Below are 24,104 nucleotides of genomic sequence, written 5' to 3' on the forward strand. Positions count from 1 at the left end.
CCAATCCACCTAACCTGCACATCTTTGGACTGTGGGAGGAAACCGGAGCACCCGGAGGAAACCCACGCACACACGGGGAGGATGTGCAGACTCTGCACAGACAGTGACCCAAGCCGGAATCGAACCTGGGACCCTGGAGCTGTGAAGCAATTGTGCTATCCACAATGCTACCGTGCTGCCCGAAAGCAGCAGTTAGCTAGTGAGAGTTAGAAATACAGATAGTGGGCGTGACGGGGGGTCCTGGCGTAGGGGAGTGGCGCCAACCACTCCGGGGCCGGGCCTCCCCAAAGGTGGGGAATTCTCCGCACCTTTGGGGGCTAGCCCCGCGCTGGAGCGGTTGGCATCAGAAGACTGGCGCAAAAAACCGGCGTCCCCGGCAGCGGGGCTGGCCGAAAGGCTTTTGCCGGTCAGCGCATGCGCCGGCGGTGACGTCAGCAGCCAGCTGCGGCTGACTTCACCACCGGCGCATGCGCGATGTGGGTTTCTCTTCCGCGGCCGCCATGGCGGAGGCCGTGGCGGCCGCGGAAGAGAAAGAGTGCACCCAGGGCACTGGCCCAGAGTCTGAGTGGGGGGCCCCGATCGCGGGCCTGGCCACCGTGGGGGCACACCCCGGGGTCCGATCGCCCCCCGCCCCCCTCAGGACCCCGGGGGCCCGCTCGCGCCGCCGATCCCGCCGCCACCAGAGGTGGTTCAAACCTTGGTGGCGGGAGAGGCCTCCCAGCGGCAGGACTTCGGCCCATCGCTGGCCGGAGAATCGCCGCAGGGGCCTCGCCGATCGGAGTGGCGTGATTCCCGCTGCCGCCACTTCCCGGGTGGGGGTCGGGGAGTGAGTTCAGATCATAGTTTAAACCAGTAAATGAGTGTAGTTTAGATGCTGTTAATCAACTGTGTATTCTTTAGGAGTACGTGGCGAATCCAAGTTAGTAGTGTTAATACATTTATAGCTTTGTTTAAGTTAAAGCTATTTTGTGGTCTTTGTGAACACTACATCAACCATCCTGAAATAAGCAACACAAAGAACACTACAGTGCTGTTTTGTGCCAGGGCCGAAGTAGCATCATGTGACCTGATTGGCACCACTTTGGAGTGGCTTCCCCTACACCCCGAACATCATGCTCGATGCCTGTTTGTCTCGCCATTTTCCTCCCTGACCATTCCATTCATGGCTTCCCTCCCTCCCCCTCCCGCTCGCCACTTCCCTTCCCAGCTTTCATGCTCGCACCTCCTCTCACTTCCTCACTTTCTTCCTCCCTCTCACCACCCCTCTTCGGATACCTTACTCACAGCAAGGATTCAGGAAAGGGAAGTTGTGTAAGGGAGAGGCAGCGAGCGGGTGGCCAGCCAGCAGTAAAGGCAGCAAGTGGGAGTGACTGGGAGAGCAAAGCAATGAGTGGGAGAGGCTGGCCAGCTGAAGAGATTCAGTGAGTCGGAGGTAATTAGAAAGAGTTTGCATATTTCTTTAATATTTTGAAGTTTATTGTGTTTTGATAGTTATTTCCTGCATGATAAAAGGGATTTATGAATGTCAAGAAGTGAACTTACATCGTATGACGTTTTAATGTTTTTTCTGATGAGAAAGGTCCTTCAGAACCCAGCTACTGCTTTTGCATTGGCTGTAATGGGAATCTCTGCTTTGCTTAAGTTGTTTCACTTTGTGTACTTTTTTGAAATGCAACTGCAATGTTAAGTGGAGGATTACTCTGCGTTTAAGGCAGAATGGTGACTTGGAGGTCATGTTGCTACTCCTACCTTTCTCCGTCAGGGATTATTGGGAGGGAGATGAACAAAGAACAATACAGCACAAGAACAGGCCCTTCGGCCCTCCAAGCCTGTACCGGTCATGATCCCAACATTGGCCAAAACCCTCAGCATTTCCTAGTGCCGTATCCCTCCATATCCACCCTATCCATGCATTTGATGCTGTTGAAATAATCATGGTGCATTGCTGTAATGCATTCTACCATCATGTATGCTGCAGCAACAATATGCTGGTGATAGAGGGGGAGGATCTGAAGTCGGGTGAAATCGAGTTGTGACTGCACTCAATCAGGTGGGAAGTGAATATTCCATCATATTCCTGACTTGTCCCTTTATAGATGGTGGATTGAGTTGCGGAATCTGGAGTTATGCCGCTCAGGCTTTTATATGGTGCAAATGTTCTGCGACACGTGTAAGCTGAAGTTTAGATGTTATTCAGATCATGCTGTATTCTGGTAAGAGCTGATTACCACAAATTGTGAATGAACTGGACGCTCTGTATTTTCAGTTACAGCTGCACTCTAACCTTGTGAGGCGAGCTGTTCAGTGAAGGTGATTTGGACAAGGACATGGCTCTGAAACGCACTTGCACTGATCTCCTGGTGCTCTGGTGCCTTCCACAAACACAACATCCACTTGTGTTTTTTTTAATGTGTTTTTTTTTACGTGCAGAGCTCTACATTTCCCCTGTCTGGTGAAGGTGCATTTAAGGCACCTTTACACTGAGGTATAGCCATTCATAACCCTCTCAAATTGTACAAAGTTAAAACTGCTATTGGATGCATAACTGCAACATTTACATCCAAACAGCTCAGAAAAAAATCAAACCCTCACACATTAACACTAGCAGTTTGAAATCGTGTCTGCTTCATGCGATTTCCTACACTTGGTTTGACTACATTATAAAATGGAGGGAGTCAGTCATTTGAGGGAAAGCATATAGGACTGAATGAGTAAAGGCTGGTATTTAAATGGATATTTATTGTCATCTTCAGCTTCATTTCTTTTAAATTGAATGCAAAGTACCAGTTTCAAAAAAATGGCATTTATGTTTGCAGTGCTAGGCGGTACCTGGAGATGAAACACCCAAATATAAATGAGCATATTTTGTTCCACAGCTGGGAGAATCCATCACGGAAATAGCCAGCAACATGATGCTAGTGGACGAACACATACTGTGGATGGCCCAGAATGAGGAAAAGGCTTGTACTCGAATGGTACAGTGTGTGGAATTCATTGCAAGTCTTGTGTTAACCAGCAATACGCAGGGAATTTCAAAGGTATTCAATTCAATGCTGCATTTTCGAAATTGTACAGAAAGCACAAAAAGGTCCACTAAATTTTCAAAACCTGTGCAGAATACAGCTCCAAGCTGTTTTGTTCATTAGTGAGCATCTATGGTGTGACAAACTAGTTAATGGAACATTGTCTATAAGGAAAAATATCTTTGGCAAAGCATTGTTCAATTAAATGAGCCAGGAGTACTGTCTATCAATATAAGAAGTTTTATTTTTACGAGTTTCAATAAGAATTAAAGGTAACATTTTACCAGCCTTGGGTGGTGGCCTATAAGGTGGAGTGGAAGGGCTGTTAAAAGCCAGTGAGTTACATTCGGACAACCCCCGATGCAGTCTCTCAAATGGAAGGAGAGCAGGTAATTTAAGTCATGAAAGGCCATTCAAGGTGTCGTCTTCAGGGGCCGGTGGCATTTTAAAGGTGGGGAGGCAGTCATCTGCAGGGATGTGGCCTCCCTGCTCCCTCCTGCATCTGGGCGACAGTGGAGGGTGGTGGTGGGGCGCGGGGAACAGAGCCTGATACCCGATAGCTCAAGGTGGGCGGTCATAATGGCAAAGGTCATCCCCATAGACTTGACACTGAGGCTTGGCCCAGCCGGAAACAAAATGGAAAAAAAAGTTCTGACTCAAAATGGAGTCTCAGCACCTCCTTGATGTTGCTACTGATGCTGCAGAGCCCTCTGATTGGGCCAGCAGAGTGGAGAGCCAGTCTGCCATCATTACAGGGCAATATTGCCGCTGCGGTCCCGCTGCCCACCTCACTTCTGAGAAATTCCTGGCCACTTTTTGGGTGTGCCCAATTATACATTATACGAGGTACCTGCAATCACATAAAATGAGGGTTTTGCACAGTACTTGACATTTCATTCACAGTCGATCATTTTTCATTTTCAAAGTCTTTTCTATGACGAAGGAAGTTTGCAACAAATGGAATTTAGAATTGAGGAGATTTGTTGAGCCAAGGACAAATTATTGGGCAGTGTGCAGCCTGTCAGGTTGTCGATGTGAGCAGTGGGCTTCAGGACTTTTTCTTCCTCCACTGGTTCTTCGACTGAGGTTACTTCAGGGGCTTGAAGATGAGCATGGCCCAAAAAGATGTAGCCGACACTTCCTCTGATCATACAACCCTCGCTAGGGATGTCAATCTGCTTCCTTCATACCTTTGTGGTAAAGTGTTACATTGCATCTTAGAGATGAGCTGCACCATCTCACAATGAGAAACAAATCGCCTTTTTAAAAAATAAATTTAGAGTACCCAATTATTTTTTACAATTATGGGGCAATTTAACATGGCCAATCCACCTACACTGCACATCTTTGGGTTGTGGGGGCGAAGCCCACGCAGACACGGGGAGAATGTGCAAACTCCTCACGGACAGTGACCCAGGGCCGGGATTCGAACCCGGGTTCTCAGCGCCATAGGCAGCAATGCTAACTACTGTGCCACCGTGCTGCCCGCCTTTTTTGTCAAGGTGGTTGATCTTATGAAAATGCAATTTCTGACACATTGAGATACAGTCTTCATATTGAATGTAAGATTGAAGTATCCAATTTTTGAAAAAGCAATCTTTGCACCTTTCCTAATGTTTTTTAGCCTTAAATTATTTTGGCTGTTGTATCTTAGATCAATCTCATGGATGAGTTCCAACTCCCTCAGCCTTTGAAAGTGTCTATTCTTGACGTGAGACGTGGGTAAATTTTCTGTCATGCACTTGGGAAATGAACAGCAAACCTTGTCTGATAATTGCATTTCAGTGTGAGTTTATCTTTCAGCTTCGCTGTGGGGACTCACATCAGCTCTCATTTTATGTTTGAAATATCAAGCAAATATATTAGATCACATCCGCAACCTAAATAGCAGTAACAATCCAGTTATAGAGAGGAATCTCTAAATTTACACAGCTAACCTTCCACATAATTGTTCTTTTAGGCAAGAAGTAATAGTTAGATTGACATTCTAAGGACTAAATTTTTTTTTCAGAACACAAAGGAGTGAATTTTGTGTTTCCAGTTGGGTTGCCGGGGTCTGGGGGGGGGGGGTTTGCAAAGCAGGAGATATAGGGATGAATTCTCCTCTGTTACGCCAGTAGCGGAGTCCCTGATGAGGCAGAGGCGTTTGGGAGAAAATGGGATCAGCGGCCTTTGCTGTGCTCTGGCCTTCCATTGGCGTCAGGATCGAGGTACGAGCCCCGTGACAGCGGGAGAATGCAAACGGGTTATTAAGACCCATTTGCATCCAATTAACGGGCCGGGCACCATGTGATTTTCGATTCCCTGGACCAGAAATCACGTGGGCAAGAATTACTACTGGTCCTGACAAACGTGGCCTTGATGCATTGGACCGCGGGCACTCTTTAAGAGAGTTTTCCCCAAAGGCATGAGACCCCTGTCAGGGAGCCCCTCAGAAAAGCGACATCTGGCAATAAGCCCACCCACAAGAGAGACACCTGTCAGGAAACCCCACCTTCCGTCTCCCGCCCTCCCCAGAAAGAGATTCCTGTCTGGAATCTGGAGGTGTCCAGAGAGAGGCAGTGAAAAAAAAATCACTGCTTTAACACTCACCTGGGCAATACACCTGCTGGCTCAGACAGAGGAAGCAGCAGCTGTCCATCCCTGGAAAGAGAAAACCAGTCAGCTGGGTTTAAATCCCTTCAGCTCTTTGATCTGCAAGCCATTCATTCAATTCTCTTTGATATTGATTTTATTGGGCTGTGATTTACAGCTTCCACGCACTCATGGCTGTCAGAGGTAAGTGATCAGTCTTATGTGTCCAAGTCCTTCTGCAGCCCCCTCTGTCCCTTTGCGAAAAATTGTGGTCCCAACACCGACCCCTGAGGCACACTACTAGTCGTCGACTGCCATCATGAAAAAGACCCCTTTTCCTGCACTCTCTGCCTTCTGCCAGTCAACCAATCCTCTATCCATGCCAGTATCTTACCCTTAACACCATGGGCTCTTAACTTATTTAACAGCCTTCTATAACAAACATCCTGTAAACTTTCCTCCATTCCAAAAACTAATCATGAAACTATTACTTTCTGTTCCATGTCACTCAACCAATTTCATATCCATGTTGCTGCTGTCTCTTTTATTCCATGAGCTTTACTTTGGCTCACAAGCCTCTTGTGTGGCACTGTATTAAAAGTCAATGTACACCACATTACCCTCAACAATCCTCTCTGTTACTTTATAAAGAACTCAAGCAAGTTAGTTAAACATGATTGTCCCTTAAATCTGTGATGACTTTCCTTAATTAATCTGCATTTACCCAGGTAACTATTAATTTTATCCTGAATTATTGTTACTTAAATGCTACCCCACCAGCAAAGTTAAACTGACTAGCCTGTAGTAGCTGGCCTGAGCTTGATACCCATTTTTTGCTCAAGGATGTAACATTTAACATTCTCCAGTCTTCTGCCACCACATCTGATCCACACAAAATTGGAAAATTATGGTCAGTGACTCCTCAATTTGCATTCACATTTCCCTCAGTGCCCTTGGATGTGTCACATGTGGTCCTGTACCTTACCAACTAAGTGCAGATAGTCTATCTAAATCCTCTACTTTGTCAATTACAAACTCATCAAGTGTCGAAGATGCTTCCACTTTCATCGTGACCTGGGTAGCTGCTTTTTCCTTGGTATAAACAGATGCAAAGTATTCATTTAATATCTCAGTCATGCCCCTGCTTCGATGCATAAATCCCCCCTTTGATCCTTAATCGATCGTACTCTTCCTTTCACCACACTTTTACTATTTATAGGCTTAGAAAAGACTTTTAGATTCCCTTTTATATTATCATAGAAATCATAGAATTTTTGGTGCCGAATTCTCTACACCAGCCCTTGAAAGAGCACCCTATCTCAGCCCACACCGTTACCCTATCCCTGTAACCCAGCACCCCACCTAACTTTACGGGGCAATTTAATGTGACAAATCCACCTAACCCGCACATCTTTGGACTGTGGGAGGAAACCGGAGCACCCAAAGGAAACCCACGCAAGGAGAATGGGCAGACTCCGCTCAGACAGTGACCTAAGCCGGGAATCGAACCCGGGTCCCTGACACTGTGAAGCAGCCAGGGGCTGGTTTAGCACACTGGGCTAAATCGCTGGCTTTTAAAGCAGAACAAGGCAGGCCAGCAGCACGGTTCAATTCTCGTACCAGCCTCCCCGAACAGGCGCTGGAATGTGGCGACTAGGGGCTTTTCACAGTAACTTCATTTGAAGCCTACTTGTGACAATAAGCAATTTTCATTTCATTTCCTGACCCATTCAGGGGCTGTTTAGCACAGGGCTAAATCGCTGGCTTTGAAAGCAGACTAAGGCAGGCCAGCAGCACTGTTCGATTCCTGTAACAGCCTCCACGAAAAGGCGCCGGAATGTGGCGACTAGGGGCTTTTCACAGTAACTTCATTCGAAGCCTACTTGTGACAATAAGTGATTTTCATTTTCATTTCATTTCAATGTGAATCACTGTGCTACTGTGATGCTCTTGAAAACAGTGACCATAACTCAGTAGAATTTACGGTGGTTATGGAAAGGTAGACAAAAATCGACAAAGGTATCTGCCAGTCCCTTCCCATGCTCTCTCTTGCTTCTCTTAATTGCCTTTCATTTCCCCTCTGAACCTTCCATATTCAGTCTCATTTTCAATTATAGTATCCAAACGCACAATCACTACCATCTAGGTGTAGAAGGGCAGCAGATACCTGGGGACACCACCACCTAGAGGGTCCCCTCCAACTCACACACCATTCTGACTTGGAAATATATCGCTGTGGCTGGGTCAAAATCCTGACATTCCCTCCCTAACAGCACTGTAGGTGTACCCACACCTCAGGACTGCAGGGGTTCAAGAGGTTTGCTCACCACCACCTCCTGAAGGGCAGCTAGGGATGGATAATAAATGTTGGCCTAGCCAGCCATGCCCACATCTCGTAAATGAATTTAAATTAAAAAAACTGACATCTGCCAAAAGCAGTCTTTTTCTGCTACATCTTAATCTCTATCGCTTTCTTCCTCCAGAGAGCTCTGCATTTGATTGCTCTAACTTTCCCCTTCATGGTTGACTGTACTTGGTCTATCTCCTCTTCGAAGGCAACCCATTATTCAGTTACAGTTTTGCCAGCCAAACTTTGATTCCAATTTATCTGGGCCACATCTAGTTTTACCCTGACTGAAATTTTCTTTCCCCGAGTTAATTATTCCTACTCCGGATTATTCCTTGTCCTTCTTCAGAGTCCACCTCAACGTTACGATACTACTGACATTTCATCCACTTGGCCCACCTCATTTTCAGGAACCAGGTTGAGCAGTGCCTCCCTTCTCATCGTACTGAAAACATGCTGCTGTAGAAAATTCTCCTTAGCATTACTGGTCATCGCTTTAAAACAAAAGTTACTGTGGAGTTATGCAAAATGCGTATTAAGATAAAGCCCAGCTATTGGGAGTCTGCAATCCAAACATCTTGTCCTTAGCTGTATTTAGCAGTGATCTGTTCCATTAAATTAGATTTATTTTTAAGCTCATACTGTTATAAATATTATTGAACATGGATTGTCTGAGCAACATCTGAAAATCAAGTCATTTGCGACCAGCTGCTTTAAGGATTCAAAGTAGTGAGTGTAAAGCTGTTTTGCAATATACAGTTGAATCCTTCAGGCAATGCTAAGTTTGCATTTAAAACCAAAGAGATTCTGTAATATATTCTTGTCTGAATGTTTTTAATTATTAAAATGTTCACAGGAACATACATGTAAAATTCCACTTTGTTGAACCAATGCAAGCTGTAACCTATAACCTCTTGTGTTCTCACTAAAGGGAAACACTTTGCATTTTGCATGTAGGATTTTTGTTAAATATTTCAGCTCCCCCAACCATGTTTCCCTTTCTGTTAATTCAGATCAAGCCTGTGCCTACCTTTTTCTGTCAAAGTAGGCTGGGTATTAAAATGCACTTTGCATGTTAATGTAATTTGATTATGCAAACTGCAATCATGCTAACTTGAATTTTATTGATTGAGGTCCAAGTTCTGTAGGCAAACTGCTGTTTAGTCATTCGAATAATAATTACAACTCTGTTTTGTGCAACTTTTATTCAGATGTGTGTCTTTGACCTTTTTTAATTTGTCTTAATGAGCCTTCCCGTCTTGTGTCCATTAAAGCTGAGATGAATAAGGTTTAATGCTGACTATAAATAAAATAAAGCAGTGTTCCTACTACAATGTCACGCAATGCTGAGCAATTTCAGTTCTTCTTGGATGGCTGCCAGCCAGCAATTTATGATACTGAATTGGCTTATAGAGAATTCATGATTTTCCACTGACACTGAATAATAATAAAAAAACAGCAAAAGATATCAGTAGAAAAGGCAAAATTACAACACAGAAAGTTACCACATCAAGTAGTAATAAGCCAGTTTCACTGAAATTCCCTTTCTTCTACTATGTTCTCACCAGGTTTCCATGAATATAGCACTGGAGGCCTTCATGATTAAACCAGCTAGTTTCACCGGCATGACGTGCACTGCCTTTCAGAAAATGGGTCTGCATCCAGGGAGATCATTGACCCGTGACGTGGCTCGACTGGATTGGGAGGCTGAGTACCGTCGAGGCCAACATCTGAATTTCAAATGCAATACAGGCAATCTTGCCAGTTCTCTAGTGAATTTCCCAGCTAAGGTAAGCAAGCATTGCGATGTGCAAGTGAAGGCAGGCATTTTGATGCAATAGTCTCTCAAAATGCAAGGCTGATTACTTTCTTAATTAAGCTCACTGTCCTAAAGGAACATTGTTCACCCAAATCATTAATTGCAACAAGGAACATTCACGGATTATGTAGTAAGATTTAAAAAAATTATTTTGTGTTACTTTCAACTTGTACAGTACTTGTATAAATTGCATTCATTAACAAGAAGACAAGCTTCAGCATTCAAATAGTAAGGAAATGATGTACTTTATTGTTCTGTAGGGTATAAGAATCATCTAATTCTTCACATTACACATGCAAAAAGCATGATAAATTACATTTCTGTAAAATATGACCATTTTGCACAATGACGATTAAGGCAATTAATATTCTCAGTTTGAAAGATAGAAGAAAGTTTGTTTATGATGCCACCCAAAAGCACAGGCAACCTATTGCAGTGATTCACTCTGTCTATGTAAGTAAATGAATGGATAAACAAAAGATTATTTCCAGTGTTTCAAACAAAGCTGTTTGATCAGATCAGCACTGTGTGATCAAACACAGTTGAGGATATTCTCACAAGTTTAACAGATGATGAAGGTTAAAGTAAAATTAGGAAAGATGACTAACTGAAGGACCTGGCTGTAACTTCACTGTCTTCATGCAGTTACAAATTATTGCCCTGAACCCCAGAATGAATACAGCACAGCAGAAGACCTCATGTCACCTCTGGTTCCTTTGTCAATCTCCTCGGGTCTTGACACGTCTCGCATTGGAATCGGTTTCTCCTTCTCTCTCTTTACCTAAATATAAAATATATCCTGGTTTCAAGAGGATATATGCAATCCTAGTATGCCTCCTCTTAACATTCTCTGTTCTCAGGAGAATATTCCTGGCTTCTCCAGTCAATCCACATCATTTATGTTCTTCATCCCTGGCACCATTTATGTAAATCCTCCCAGCACCCTCTCAAGCGCCTTGACATCCTTTCTAATTTGTAATGTCCAGAATTGAACATTTTACTCCGGATGCAGCTGAAACAGTGTTTTAGAAAGATTTTGCAGCTCCCTTGCATTACTGTACTCTTAGCCTTGATTGAGAAACCCAATGATCCCACATGCTTTTTTTAACAGCCTTCTCCACCTGGACAAAAAAAAGTGTATATACGTCCACAAATCTTTCTGTTTCTGCCCCCTTTTTAAACATTGTGTTTAATGGTTGGTATTCCTCCTGAAATGTATCACTTTAAACTTCTCGACATTAAATTTCACCTGTCATGTGCCTGCGCATTTCACCAGTCCATCTCTGCCTTCCTGATTACCATCAACCTTGTTGTTTACTACATTTTCAAATTTCATGGGCACGATTCTCCAAAATGGCGACTAGGTGTTCGCGCCGTCGTGAACGCCGTCACATTACACGACGGCGCGATAATGGGCGTGGGGACAACCGGTTCACGCCGCTCCAACCTTACATCCTGCCGTGGACTGGGGGCAGCGCCAACCCACGCATGCGCAGTGGCGAAGCGCCAACCGTGCATGCGCGGTAGATTCGCAGAACTCTCCGGCCCCGACGCAACATGGCGCGGGGGTTCTGGGACCGGAAGCAGAACAAAGTAGGCCCGGGGGGAAGAGGCCAGCCCGCCGATCGGTGAGCCCCGATCGCGGGCCAGACCCCATCGGAGGCCCGCCCCGGTGAAGGAGCGCTTTTCCCCGCCCCACAGGCTGCCCCCAGACACTTCGCGCAGAGTTCCCGCCGGCAACGACTAGGGGTGAACGGTGCTGGCAGGACTCTGCCGTTACCACGCGGCCGCTCGGCCCATCCGGGCAGGAGAATTGGCGGCCCGGCCACGGACAGTGGCACGCGACCGCTGCCGCGCCAAACGCACCTGCTGAAATGGCGCCGATTCTCCGCGCGGAGAATCGCGCGCCGGCATCGGGAGGGTGTGGCGCGGTTGCGGCGATTCGTCGGCCCGGGGCTGGGAGAATCGTGCCCCATGTCTTTGAAATTCTTCCCTATGCACCCAAGCCCAAGGCATTAATGTACATCAAAGCGACTAGTAAACCTAATGCTTACGTCTTTGGAAACATCACTGTAAATTGCTGTCTGTCAGAAAAACTACGATTCACCATTACTCTCTACTTACTGTCCCTCAACCAAATTCACATACACATTGTCATTGCCCCTTGAATCTCATGGGTGGGATTCTCCGTGCCGCCGCACCCATTTCTGGTGTGGCGCCCCCCGCTGGCAGCTGGATCCTCTGTCCCATCAGCCGACCAATGGGGTTTCGCATTGCGGGCACCCCCACGCCGTCGGGAAATCTGCGGGTGTGAGTGCGCTGCCAGTGAAGTGAAGGATCCCGTCGACGGAGAATCCAGTCCCGTGAGTTTCAATTTAATTGGCCCATTTTGACGATTTTGTATGTTTTTATACAATTTTAATTCAGCAATTATTTGAACATACAAACTCGCCCCCTTGAGCCTGCTCCACCATTCATTATAATAATGTAACCTCCACCTCACATTCCTGCCTGCCACCCGATAACCTTTCACCCCCTTTGTTAATCAAGAATCTATCTAGCTCTGCCTTAGAAATAATCAAAGATTGTCCTTTCACTGCCAGTTCAGGAAGCGAGTTCCAGAGACTCATGACCCTCTGAAAGAAAACAAAACTCTCCTCATCTCCGTTTTAAATGAGCAACCCCCTATATTTAAAGAGTGACCCCTAGTTCCAGATTCTTTGACAAAAGGAAACATCCTCTCCACATCCAAACTTTCAGTACCCCTCAATCTTAAAGGTTTCAATCAAGTCACTTTTTACTCTTCAAAGTTCTTGTGGATACAAACCTAACCCCCCTAACCTTTCCTCATAATACATCCATTCCTAGTATTAGACTGGTAAACCTTCTCTGAACTGCTTTCATGCATTTATATCTTTCCTCAGATAAGGAGACCAATACTGTGTACTGTACTCCAGGTGTGATCTCACCAATGCCCTGTACAACTGAAGCATAACTTCTCTACTTCCTGAATAAATTCCTCTCACAATAAATGCTAACATTTCATTAGTTTTTCATAATTACTTCCTGTACCTGTACGCTAGCCATTGTTGATTCATGCATGAGAACACCCAGATCTCTCTGCTATTCCGAACTCTGAAGTCTCTCACCATTAGGTAACATGCTTCTCTTTTATTCTTCCTGCCAAAACGGACGATTTGGCATTTGCCCATGCTATGCTACATTTGCCAGATCTTTGCCCGCGCCCTCATATTAAGTGTCCCTTTGTAGCCTCCTCACATTCTCTTCACAATTTATTTTCCAACCTATCATTGTATCACCACAAATTTAACAACCATATCTTCGACCCTTCATCCAAGTCTTTTATATGAATTGTCAGTAGTTGAGGCCTCAGCGCTGATTCCTGTACCACTCATCCTATCCTGCCAACCAGAAAAATACCCATTTATGCCAACTCTCTGTTTCCTGTTAGCCAGCCAGTCTTCAATCCATTACAATATGGTACACCATGAGCTTTAATTTTCTGCAATAATCTTTGACGTGGCACCTGATCAAATGTCTTCTGGAAATCTAAGTACAGTACATCTACCGGTTCCCCTTTAATCAGAGCACATGTGACTCCTTCAAAGGACACAGGTAAATTAGTTAAACATGATTTCTCTTTCACAAAACCATGTTGACTCTGCCTAATTGCCGTGAATATTTCTCAGCACCCCGCCATAACATCTTTTATAATAGCTTTGAACATTTGTCCTATGACAGATATTAGGCTAATATCTGTCTATATTATATATTATACTATTAGCCTATAGTTTCCTGCTTTCTGTCTCCCTCTTTTTTTGAATATAGGAGGTACATTTGCTATCGTCCAATCTAATGGAACCTTCCCTGAACCTTGGATTTTGGAAAATTAAAGCCAATGCATCAACTATTTCATTCGCTACTTCTTTCAAGACCATTAGGATGAAGTCCATCCAGACCCAGAGATTTGTCAGCCCACAGATCCAACAATTTGCTTAATACTACTTCCCTTATGATTTTATTCCCTCACTGGTTACTTCACACAACTGTAAAATAAAACTGATCCTGCCTATATCATGGCTAGATATGTCACTCCATGGCTATCTTCTCAATACTGTAATTTATAACGAGATTATTGCAATTGAAGTCTGCTGTCGAATTGATCCACTGAGAAAGGCAGCACAATTGTCCAATTTTTAAAAAAGCATTATGTTAATGAATTCCCACTTAAGTAAAATAGTAAGAAGAAGCTTTGATCCCATTGAGTGGTTACAACATGGAACTCATTACCACAAGGAGTATTTGTAGATAATAGCACGGTGGCACACTGGTAGCATTGCTGCCTCACAGCGCCAGGGACTTGGGTTCAATTCCGTCTTCGGGTTGACTGTGTGGAGTATGTACATTCTCCCCGTCTCTGCATGGGTTTCCTCCCACAGTCCAAAGATGTGCTGGTTAGATGGATTGGCCATGCTCAATTGCCCCTTAGTGGCCAGGGATGTGTAAGTGGTGTTAAGCGTTTTGTTTGGGTAGGGTAGGGTGCTCTTTCAAATGGTCGGTGCAGACTCGATGGGCTGAATGGCCTCCTGCACCATGGTGATACAATGATGATTCTATGATTTTATGAATCAGGCTTAGCACCTGCAAGTATTCCTCTCATACAATGTGCAGGAACTTACCTCAAGTATTTGCCCTGCATGCAAATGAGAACCAGGAACAAAATCAATGGATTTCCTTAGCCGAGTCCAGTCCGGTCTTAGTTTTGACAATTCACAATGGGTATTCGTGGTTGCTCTTCAAAGGTCTTCAAATGTTTGATCTTTTTGTTATCTTATCATGAAAGCACGTAAAGTATTTACAATAAATCAGGGTGCCTTGTTGACTGTGTAGAGGAGAGAGGTAGGTTCGAAGATTAGGTCGATAAATATCAAATTAAATCTAGAAGGGAGAGATGTAAGGTGGTTTATCTAAACAGGAAAAATAAGAGGAGGAGGAGTCGAGGGACCGAGGCTATCAAAAGTCGTTTCCTTTCTGCCTGTATTTTCGTGCTATTTTGGTCCCAAAATAGGATCCACACTCCTGCCGTGACCCACACAGTTAATGTGAAAGGATTAGTGTGTGTATTAAGAGTTTCTGCTGGCTGTACACAGGGTGGAGGATTTTGATGCCTATGCTGGTGTGTATTACTAACTTGGCATCCAGTGTTGCTTGTTTTAAAATCACAGCTCCAGCTTGCACCTTCTCTTAAGCTTCACACATCTGAACACAGGTTGCATGGTGGCACAGTGGTTAGCACTGCTGCCTCGCAGCCAGGTTCAATTTCAACCTCGGTGCCCAAAGGTGTTCAGGTAGGTAGGTTTATGGGGATCGGGCGGAGGAGTGGACCGAGGGAGGGTGCTCTTTCAGAGGGCTGGTGCAGACTTGATGGGCTGAATTACCTTCTTCTGCACTGTAGGGATTCTATGGAACATCTTTTGAACAGCCTGGAGGACCCCGAAGAATATTTCCTCCACCTGCACAGCTGTACGGTAATCGGATGTCATTCCGGGAACAAATGGGGAGTGCAAAACTCATTCCCCTTAAAATATGCCCTGCCCAGGCAAGCGGCAATCCTACAGTAACCATGCGATGCGGCAGGCAGGCCATGGCAAAGTGAAATTTGAGGGAATATTTTCACCCAGAAACTCTATTTAAAAGGATCATCAGCTTTCAGTTTCATTAACGATTGATTTCTACTGGCTCTGAGTTTGCAGAACAGCTGTGAGCTTTTGATCACTGCTTAAAGTCAGTTTAATCACCATCCAATGACGCAGAATGGAGAAAGCCTTGACTCTGCCTTCAAGGGTCCTGCTCAGACTATTTGCTCGTGTCATGGATGCTAGTTTTTATCCCTCTTAGATTACAACATGGCAGGGAAAGTGAACAGAGGCAGCAAAGAAGAGGACGAGCTGCTCAGAGAGGAGAAGGGGAGAAGGACTCTCAAAGGGAGGCCATATTCACCCATGGTCTTGTCATGGGTTTGCTTTGTAACAGCAGTAACGTGAATTTAACAAGACATAATAGGATGAGGTATGCCCAGCAACAGGTAGAAATCTGCCAAGAATCAGCAGTAGCTGAACCCACAAAAGGCAAGATGAGATTCATCTTTCCCCAGTGATGAGATTAGCAGATAGAATCAGGTCTGAATCTCCCATTAGTAGATACAGATTATCCAGACAGTTGGGAGATCAGTGAGATGTACACATGCTAATTTCTAGAGTCAAGGAATTTGAGTGGGGCAGACAGCCAAATTCAGAGAAGGCAGAATCTATGGGAAGCAAAGGTATAATTGCCAGGACGCTCAGAAGCAAGACGGGCCAGTTGACAACTAGCAGCCTCAGAAGCAGACAAATCAATTCCAGCTGGCAGCCTGGAGGCCAAGTTTTATATCAAACAGCCCCCAAGTCTTGTTGCCAAGGCAGTGCAGAAACCTCCATCAAGGGAGTTTAACTATCTTCACTGGATCAGGAAAAGACTTTTCCCAGACTTGATCAACTGCCCTGTTGCTATGTGAGCGGTGGTTTCAGAACCCCAAAGTGTATCATGGAGTTCAACCAACCTCTCCCTTTAATGGATTGTTGCTTTTGAAGCACACGGCTTGTTCTCCAAGTGCGGTATTACAATTATGGACACGTGGGTTTTTAAACACAAAACAATGTTTATTCCATGAACTCAACTTAACCTTTTAAAATAAACATTGGATAATTTACCACCCCTTACTCCAAAGATAATCCCAAAAATAATACAACACTAAATAATCCTTCAAAATGTTCCTTCAAACCTCCAAAAGACTTAACACCTTTAACAACAGAAACACATCAGGTTAAAGACATTACTATTATGAGTTTAAATCACCCAAATGATTCAGAGATAGTCTTTCATGGCAGAGATCACCGCAGATCCAGCTCACTGCAAACACCGACACACACAAGCTCTTTTTCTCAAAACTGTCTTTCTCCTTTCAAACAGCTCACAGCAAACCAGCCAGGCACTTTTCAGCTGCTCTCTCTCAAACTGAAACCTAAACACTGCAAAATGGCTGAGCTAAAAAACCCAGCTCCACCCACACTCTGAAATCACTTCAGTAATATGGGCTGCTCATTTCTTAAAGGTACATTGCTTAAACATCCATTTCTTAAAGGTACTCTCACATGACACTGTATTGTGTGGTAATTAACAATTTATAGATCTACTTAATCTGGATATTTTTTGGGGAGAAATGGAAACCTTATGGAGTTCAGAGAACGTCGATATATTTTGGAACAAGGGGTAATTTTGACATAAACTGTGTGCATGTAGTATCTCGTGTAGTTAATTGTCTTGGAATACTGTAGTCCTGTTTGCTTTTGTCTTTTCTTCACCCTCGTTACATACAAAAGTCAAAAATTCCCTGCACCCAAGGAATTAAGCTTTTTAACATCCCGGACTCGAGCTCTTAATTTTCTGTAAGGAACCACATTGATGCTATCTGCGAGGTTAGCCCAACTTGGAACACTGCTTGGTGGGCATATATAGTTTTGTTTTGGAATGGTGTGAGGAGTTAAGTCAAATCCCAGTAAGAATAATCAGTCCAGTCGTTGTGTAACAATTATTAAAGACTATTTGTTGCATTAAAGAAAAAACAAATACACTTGAACAGGATTAATGTCCTTCAAGGATGGAAACCCTTATCTGATCTGGCCAGCAATGTGGTTGACTCTTAAACGGCCTCTGAAATGGCTCACAATTCTCTCAAGTTGAACTTGAGTGCTACAAAGGAAACAAACAGTAATGAAACCGGACAGACCACCCGGCGTTGAGCTAGGCACCTAAAACGACAACGGCAAACCCAGCCCTGTCAATCTCCAAAATCCCCCTTTGGCTTGTGCCAAAATTGTGGGAGCTGCCTCACAGACTAGTCAAGAAACAGCCTGATGTAGTCATACTCATGGAATCATACCAAGCAGATAATGTCCCAGTCACCACCATCACTATTCCTGGGTATGTCCGGTCAAAATGGCAGGACAGATCCAGCAAAGGTGGCAGTGGTATACAATTGGGAGAAAATTGCCCTTGGAGTCCTCAACATTGACTCTGGACCCCAAAGTCCCATGGCACCAGGGCAAACATGGGTAAGGAAACCTCCTGCTGATTACTATGTATCATTTTCCCCCTCAGCTGATGAATCAGTACTGCAGCAAGTTGAAAATTATTTACTTAAAGTGGCAACGGCACAAAATGTAATCTAGGTGAGGGACTTCAATATCCATGACCAAGAATGACTCGGGAGGACCACCACAGACCGAGCTGGCCGGGTCCTAAAGGACACAGCTGCTAGATTGGAACTGTGGGGGGTGGTGAGAGAACCAAGATGGAAAAACATACTTGGTCTCATCTCACCAACCTTTCTGTCGCACATGCATCTGTCCATAACCCTATCGGTAGGAGTGACCACCGCACAGTCTTTGTAGGGACAAGTCTCATTTTCATATTGAAGATGCCCTCCATCGAGTTGTGTGGCACTACCCATGCTAAGTGGGATGGACTTCGAGCAAATCTAACAACTCAAGACTGGGCATCCATGAGGTGCTGTGGACCATCAGGAGCTGCAGATTTGTACTCAACCGTAATCTGTAACCTCATGGCCTGGCATATCCCCACTCCACCATTGCCACCAAACCAAGGAATCAATCCTGGTTCAATGAAGAATACAGAAGGGTATGCCAGAAGCAACAGCAGGCATACGTACCTAAAAATGCGGTGTCAAATTGGAGAAGCTACAACACTGGGCTACCTACGTGTCAAACGGCAAGTAATAGAGCTAAGTGATCCCACAACCAAGTGGTCAGCTCCAACACATCCAGTTGTGAATGGTGGTGGACAATTAAACAACTCAGTGGAGGAGGAGGCTCCACAAATATCCCCATCTTCAATGATGGAGGAACCCAAGATGAGGCTGAAGCATTTGCAACTGTTATGGACCAGGGTTTAGAGAACCCCAAAGTGTATCATGGAGTTCCCCTGACCCACAACGTTTAATAGATTGTGGTATGGGGAGCACACGACCCACTCGACAGGTGTGGTAGAGCAGAAATGGAAAAGTATTTTTTAAAACAAGACAATTTTTATTCTATGAACTCAAGTTAACCTTTCTAAAATCATACAGTGAACATCTTAGCAACCATTAATTCAAATACAACCCCCAAAGAATACAACACTAAGTAATCCTTTAAGCTTTCTTTTAACATCCATAAGACTTAAAACACCTTTTACCAGAAGCATATCAGGTTGAAGTCACTACTGTTATTAATTTTAAATCACCAGGATCGATTGATAGTTTTTAGGTTACAGAGAGAGACTAATACTCCTTCTGGCTGTGGCTGCAGCTATCCAGCTCTGAAAACGAAACTAAAACACACCCTGCAGCAAACAGCCTGAAACGAAAGTAAAAAGCTGACAGACAGCCCAGCTCCACCCACCTCTCACATTACTGCAGTAGTCAGCACCCATTTCTTAAAAATACTCTCACTAAAGATATTTATATACACACCCATTTATAAACACCCATTTCTTAAAGGTCCTCTCACATGGCACAACAACCCTCAGCCAGAAGTGCTGAGTGAATGATCTGCCTCGGTCTCCTCTGGAGTTCCTCAACCAGTCTGATTGGCATCTGATTGGATGCCAGTCTGCATCCAATTCAATTCACTCCACATGATAACAAGAAACAGCTGAAGGCACTGGATACTGCAAAGACTATGGGCCCTGACAATATTCTAGCAATAGTCCTAAAGGCTTGTGCTGCAGAACTTGCTGTGTCCCTTACCAAGCTGACCCAGCACTGCTTCAACGCTGGCATCTAGCCGGTAATATGGAAAATTGTATAGATATGTCCTGGGCACAAGAAAAAGGACAAATACAAACCGGCCAATTAGCCGCCTGAACAGTCAACTCTCGATCATCAGTAAAGTGATGGAACAGGCTGTCAAGGACCACTTACTCAGCAAAAACCTGCTCATGGACACTCAATTTGGGTTCTGCCAGGGTCATTTGGCTCCTGACCTCATTACAGCCTTGGTTCAAACATGGACAAAAGAGCTGAATGCTAGAGGTGAGGTGAGAGTCACTGTCCTTGACATCAAGGCAGCATTTGACTAAGTATGTCTTCAAGGAGCCCTAGCAAAACTGGAAATCAGGGGGAAAGCCCTCGGCAGATTGGAGTCATACCTGCCACAAAGAAAGATGGTAGTGATGGCTGAGCTGCACCACATCACTGCTGGAGTTCCTCAGGTCAGTGACCTAAGCTCAATCATCTTCAGCTGCATCATCAATGACCTTGCTTCCATCAAAAGGTCAGAAGTGGGAATGTTTAGTACTATTCACACCTCCTCCGATACTAAAGCAGACCATGTCCAAATTCAGCAAGACCTGGACAATATTTAGTCTTGGGCTAACAAGTAGTAATTAAGAATTGTGCCACACAAGTCCAAGGAAATGACTGTCTTGAACAAGAAAAAATCTAACCATCACCCCATTACATTCAATTGCATTATCGTCATTAAATTCTGCACTATCAACATCTGGGGTTTATCATCAACCAAAAACTGAACTGAACTGGACTAGTCATATAGAAACTGTGGCTACCAGATCAGCTCAGAGGCTAGGAATCCTGCAACAGGTAACTCACCTCCTGACCCCCCAAGGTCTGTCCAACATCGACAAGGCACAAGTAAGGAGAGTAATGGAATACCCTTCACTTGCCTGGATGAGTATAGCTCCAATAACACTCAAGAAGCTCAACATCATCAGTACAAAGCAGCCCACTTGATTGCTCACCTTTCCACAAACATTCAATCCCTCTACCTCCAATGAATAGTGGCAGCCATGGGCCATCTACAAGATGTACTGCAGTAACTCATTAAGATTGCTTAGGCCACACCTTACAAACTGATGACTACCACCATCTAGAAGGACACGAGCAGCAGACATCTGGGAACACCACCACTTGGAAGCGGTGCTATGTCTTTTTGTCCGACGTCATTTCGTCCAACGACACTTCGTCCACGTCTTTTGGTCCAACGTCTTTTTGTCCGCTCGTCTTTTGGTCCAACGTCATTTTGTCCGGTGATTTTTTTCGTCAAAGAATTTTTGTGACTTTTTACGTGTTTTTGTCGGATGATTTTCTTGGTCAAAGAATTTTTGTGACTTTTTGAGTGTTTTTGTCGAATGATTTTTTTTGTCAAAGAATTTTTGTGACTTTTTACGTGTTTTTGTCGGATGATTTTTTTTGTCAAAGACTTTTTTAGTAGCATAGTAATTTAGCATGACCAAACTTGCTTAGTAGCACTCCACTCCACTTTAACTTTTGTAAATAGAAATCTTCTCAAATGCACATAATATACAATAAAGGATCTTTATTACCAGCCTCTTTCCTTTAACGAGCCTCGTTAAAGGATAGTTATTATCGTTCTCTCCCCTTTAACGAGCCTCGTTAAAGGATAGATATTATCGGTCTCTTTCCTAATCCCGAATTCGCCCATCCAGAAATGGCAAAGTTCAGGGAAGGGCTAATAATAGGCAAAAAGGCTCAAATTCTTCGGGGAGATCAGTCGACGTCATGTGCGCGATACAAGAAAATAACTGAACGCCTCAAAAGATTGGTCGTTGAATATGTTCCTACAGCGAAAATTGATTTCTTGAGGAATGTTGCTCACAATTTACATCAATTTTAAGTAATTTCGGGAATTCATCCTTAGTAAACTTTTAGATCTTTTTAAATGCATTTTTAGATTTTTTTAACTTTTTAACTGCATTTTTCAGCTTGCATTTTACTTGCATTTCATCAATTACTTGCATTTTAGCAATTAAATTCACTTGCTGTATTGTGCCTGCTTTCTATCAATTAAATGCTTTTATACGGAGTTGATTTATAATTGGTTAATTGGACGAAGTGACGTTGGACCAAAAGACGGGCGGACAAAAAGACGTTGGACCAAAAGACGTGGACGAAGTGTCGTTGGACGAAATGACGTCGGACGAAAAGACGCGACACGCTTGGAAGCTCCCCTCCAAGTCACTCACCGTCCTGACTTGGAAATAGTTCACCGTTCCTTCACTGTCGCTGGGTAAATATCCTGGAATTCCCTCCCTAACAACACTACCTACACCTCAGGGACTTTCTGGTCTAGCCAGCAAAAACAACATTCCATAAAATGAATTATAAAACTCACACCTTTAATGCGCCACATCTAAATTTGCCTATCCTGGTGCTCTGTGCAGTGCTGTAGTGCTATACCAGCACCTGCATCATGGTTGGTGGAAGCCTGTTGGCTTCCTCCTGTGGAGGAGACTGCAGATGGCCTTGGAGGACGATCTTGAGCAGCTCTGACCCTGCAAGGCCCAGCTTCGGACTGCACCACCTCAGCACAGGCAACAGCTGTCTGACCCGGCTGGCCGCAGGGCTTCTGACAGAGTCAAAGAGCTGAGGGGGTGAATGCTGGCTTTCTGATAGCAGACAGCAGGTTCTTGCTCCATGGAGCCAGTGCCATTCACCCAGAAGCTGCCTCAGCAATCTGAGTAATCAGTTGAAGGAGAGATTCCTGGGCAGCCTGCTTCCTTTTTTGAGTGCTCGTATCTGCAGCCTTGATAGCAGCAATCCGAGCCTGCAAGGCAGCAAGCTGTGATTGCAGGATCTCAGTTTGCATTTTCATTGCAGCATCCGCACATTGGGAGACTTCTGCTCGTACTGCAGTGGGAGCTGAGGTAATGGCCAGACCCTGTATCCTGTATCATGGATGGGTCTGCACATGTTCTCATGGCCACCATTTAACATGCTGCAAGGATAGACTCAAGCTCCCTGCAGAACCCTGTACAAGGTTGGTGTAAAACTCATCCATGTGTACAATGGCTGAACTAGGTGCAGCACCTGTATCTGAACTGGTGCCTGTGAGGGTGACATCGATTGATGATGTTTCTTCACCATTAGTCTCTTATTCCTCTTGTACTTCGTACTCATCACTGTTGTGCAATATCTGGATGGAGGAAGGTTTGGGTTGCCTTGAGAGGAAGCGAGAAAGAAAGAGGTGCAGGCTTACACCACCAACAGCTGTAAATGAGAGGATTGTGTGCTGACGGGCAATTGAAGTGTGGAAGATTAGGAATAGACCGTCCTCTTCAGTGATTTCAGCCCTGCCACTGGACGCAGTAGCATATTCAGTCCAATGATGGCCATCATTTTCTTTTCCATTGGAGCGGAGACATGCAGCCCTGTTGGTTAGATGTTGGTGTCTCTGCAGTTCCCACACCACTTTGCCCTTCAGGAGAGAGTGAAAGAGTGTCATTATGTCTGGTGAAATGTGTTTGGATAGTGTACCTGCCATAGTTGAATAACTGGCTATGTGAGTAGACTGAGAGATGTGGGTATGAGATTTGCAACAGTAGTAAAGGTGTGGGGAAGTGAGGTGAAGTAATGAATGGAAAATATGACAAAAGTAAAATATTGCAGATGTGGGAAATATGAAATAAAACAGTAAATTCTGTGAAAGCTCAACTGGTAAAGCGGCACCTCCGGAGAGTGAAAGAAGAGACTTTTAATGTTTCAAGCCAATAATCTTTCACCAGACAATGAAAGGTAATCGAACTGAAACATTAATTCTGTTTCTCTCTTGACAGATGCTGCTTCACCTGCAGAGTGCTTCCAGAATGTTCCGTTTTTATTCATGCAAAGTATGAATCATGCTTGATGGAGATTGATGAGGATAGCTTTTAGGTGAGTGATGCGGGGGTGATGAATGCAGCAGTCTGAGGGAAGTGGTTCATTTGTAAGGCGGGCACTGTCGCACAGCGGTTAGCACTGTTGCCTCACAACGCCAAAGACCCGGGTTCAATGAGTGGCCACCTGTGTGGCGTTTGCACGCCCTCCTTGTGTCTGTGTGGGGTTCCTCCGGATGCTTTTGTTTCCTCCCACAGTCCAAAAGTGTGCTAAATTGCCCCTTAGTGTCCAAAGATGTGCAGGTTAGGTGAGGTTATGGTGTTATGGGGTTAGGTCGGGGGAATGGGCCTAGGTAGTGTGCTCTTTAAGAGGGTCGGTACAGATTCGATTGCCTAAATGGCCTCTTTCTGCACTATAGGGATTCTATGAATATGACATTTGAGGATGGCTTTGCTAACTTTGACCACACATGTGGTAAACTACTTGCAGCACGGCATCCTGATTCTTGGGATGACAATCCTGCCTTGACCATGATAGTTGCCTAATCCCACTGCTTTCTGAGCGTCTGTCTGATGCAGCAGGGCAGTCTGC

At 44.6% G+C, this 24,104-nt stretch overlaps 1 protein-coding gene across 2 annotated transcripts in view; it reads left to right on the top strand.

Moving 5' to 3' along the window:
- LOC119951080 (adhesion G protein-coupled receptor A3-like) overlaps positions 1 to 24,104 on the top strand; it is a 664,838-nt gene that overhangs the window by 439,502 nt on the left and 201,232 nt on the right. For both annotated transcript variants that reach the window (XM_038774125.1, XM_038774126.1), the window contains exons 11-12: positions 2,877 to 3,038; positions 9,513 to 9,734. In XM_038774125.1, the coding sequence (XP_038630053.1) occupies positions 2,877 to 3,038; positions 9,513 to 9,734 (384 nt within the window). The remainder of the gene's footprint in view (positions 1 to 2,876; positions 3,039 to 9,512; positions 9,735 to 24,104) is intronic.

The sequence above is a fragment of the Scyliorhinus canicula genome, chromosome 16 (assembly GCF_902713615.1).
Source record: "Scyliorhinus canicula chromosome 16, sScyCan1.1, whole genome shotgun sequence".
NCBI lineage: Eukaryota > Metazoa > Chordata > Chondrichthyes > Carcharhiniformes > Scyliorhinidae > Scyliorhinus > Scyliorhinus canicula.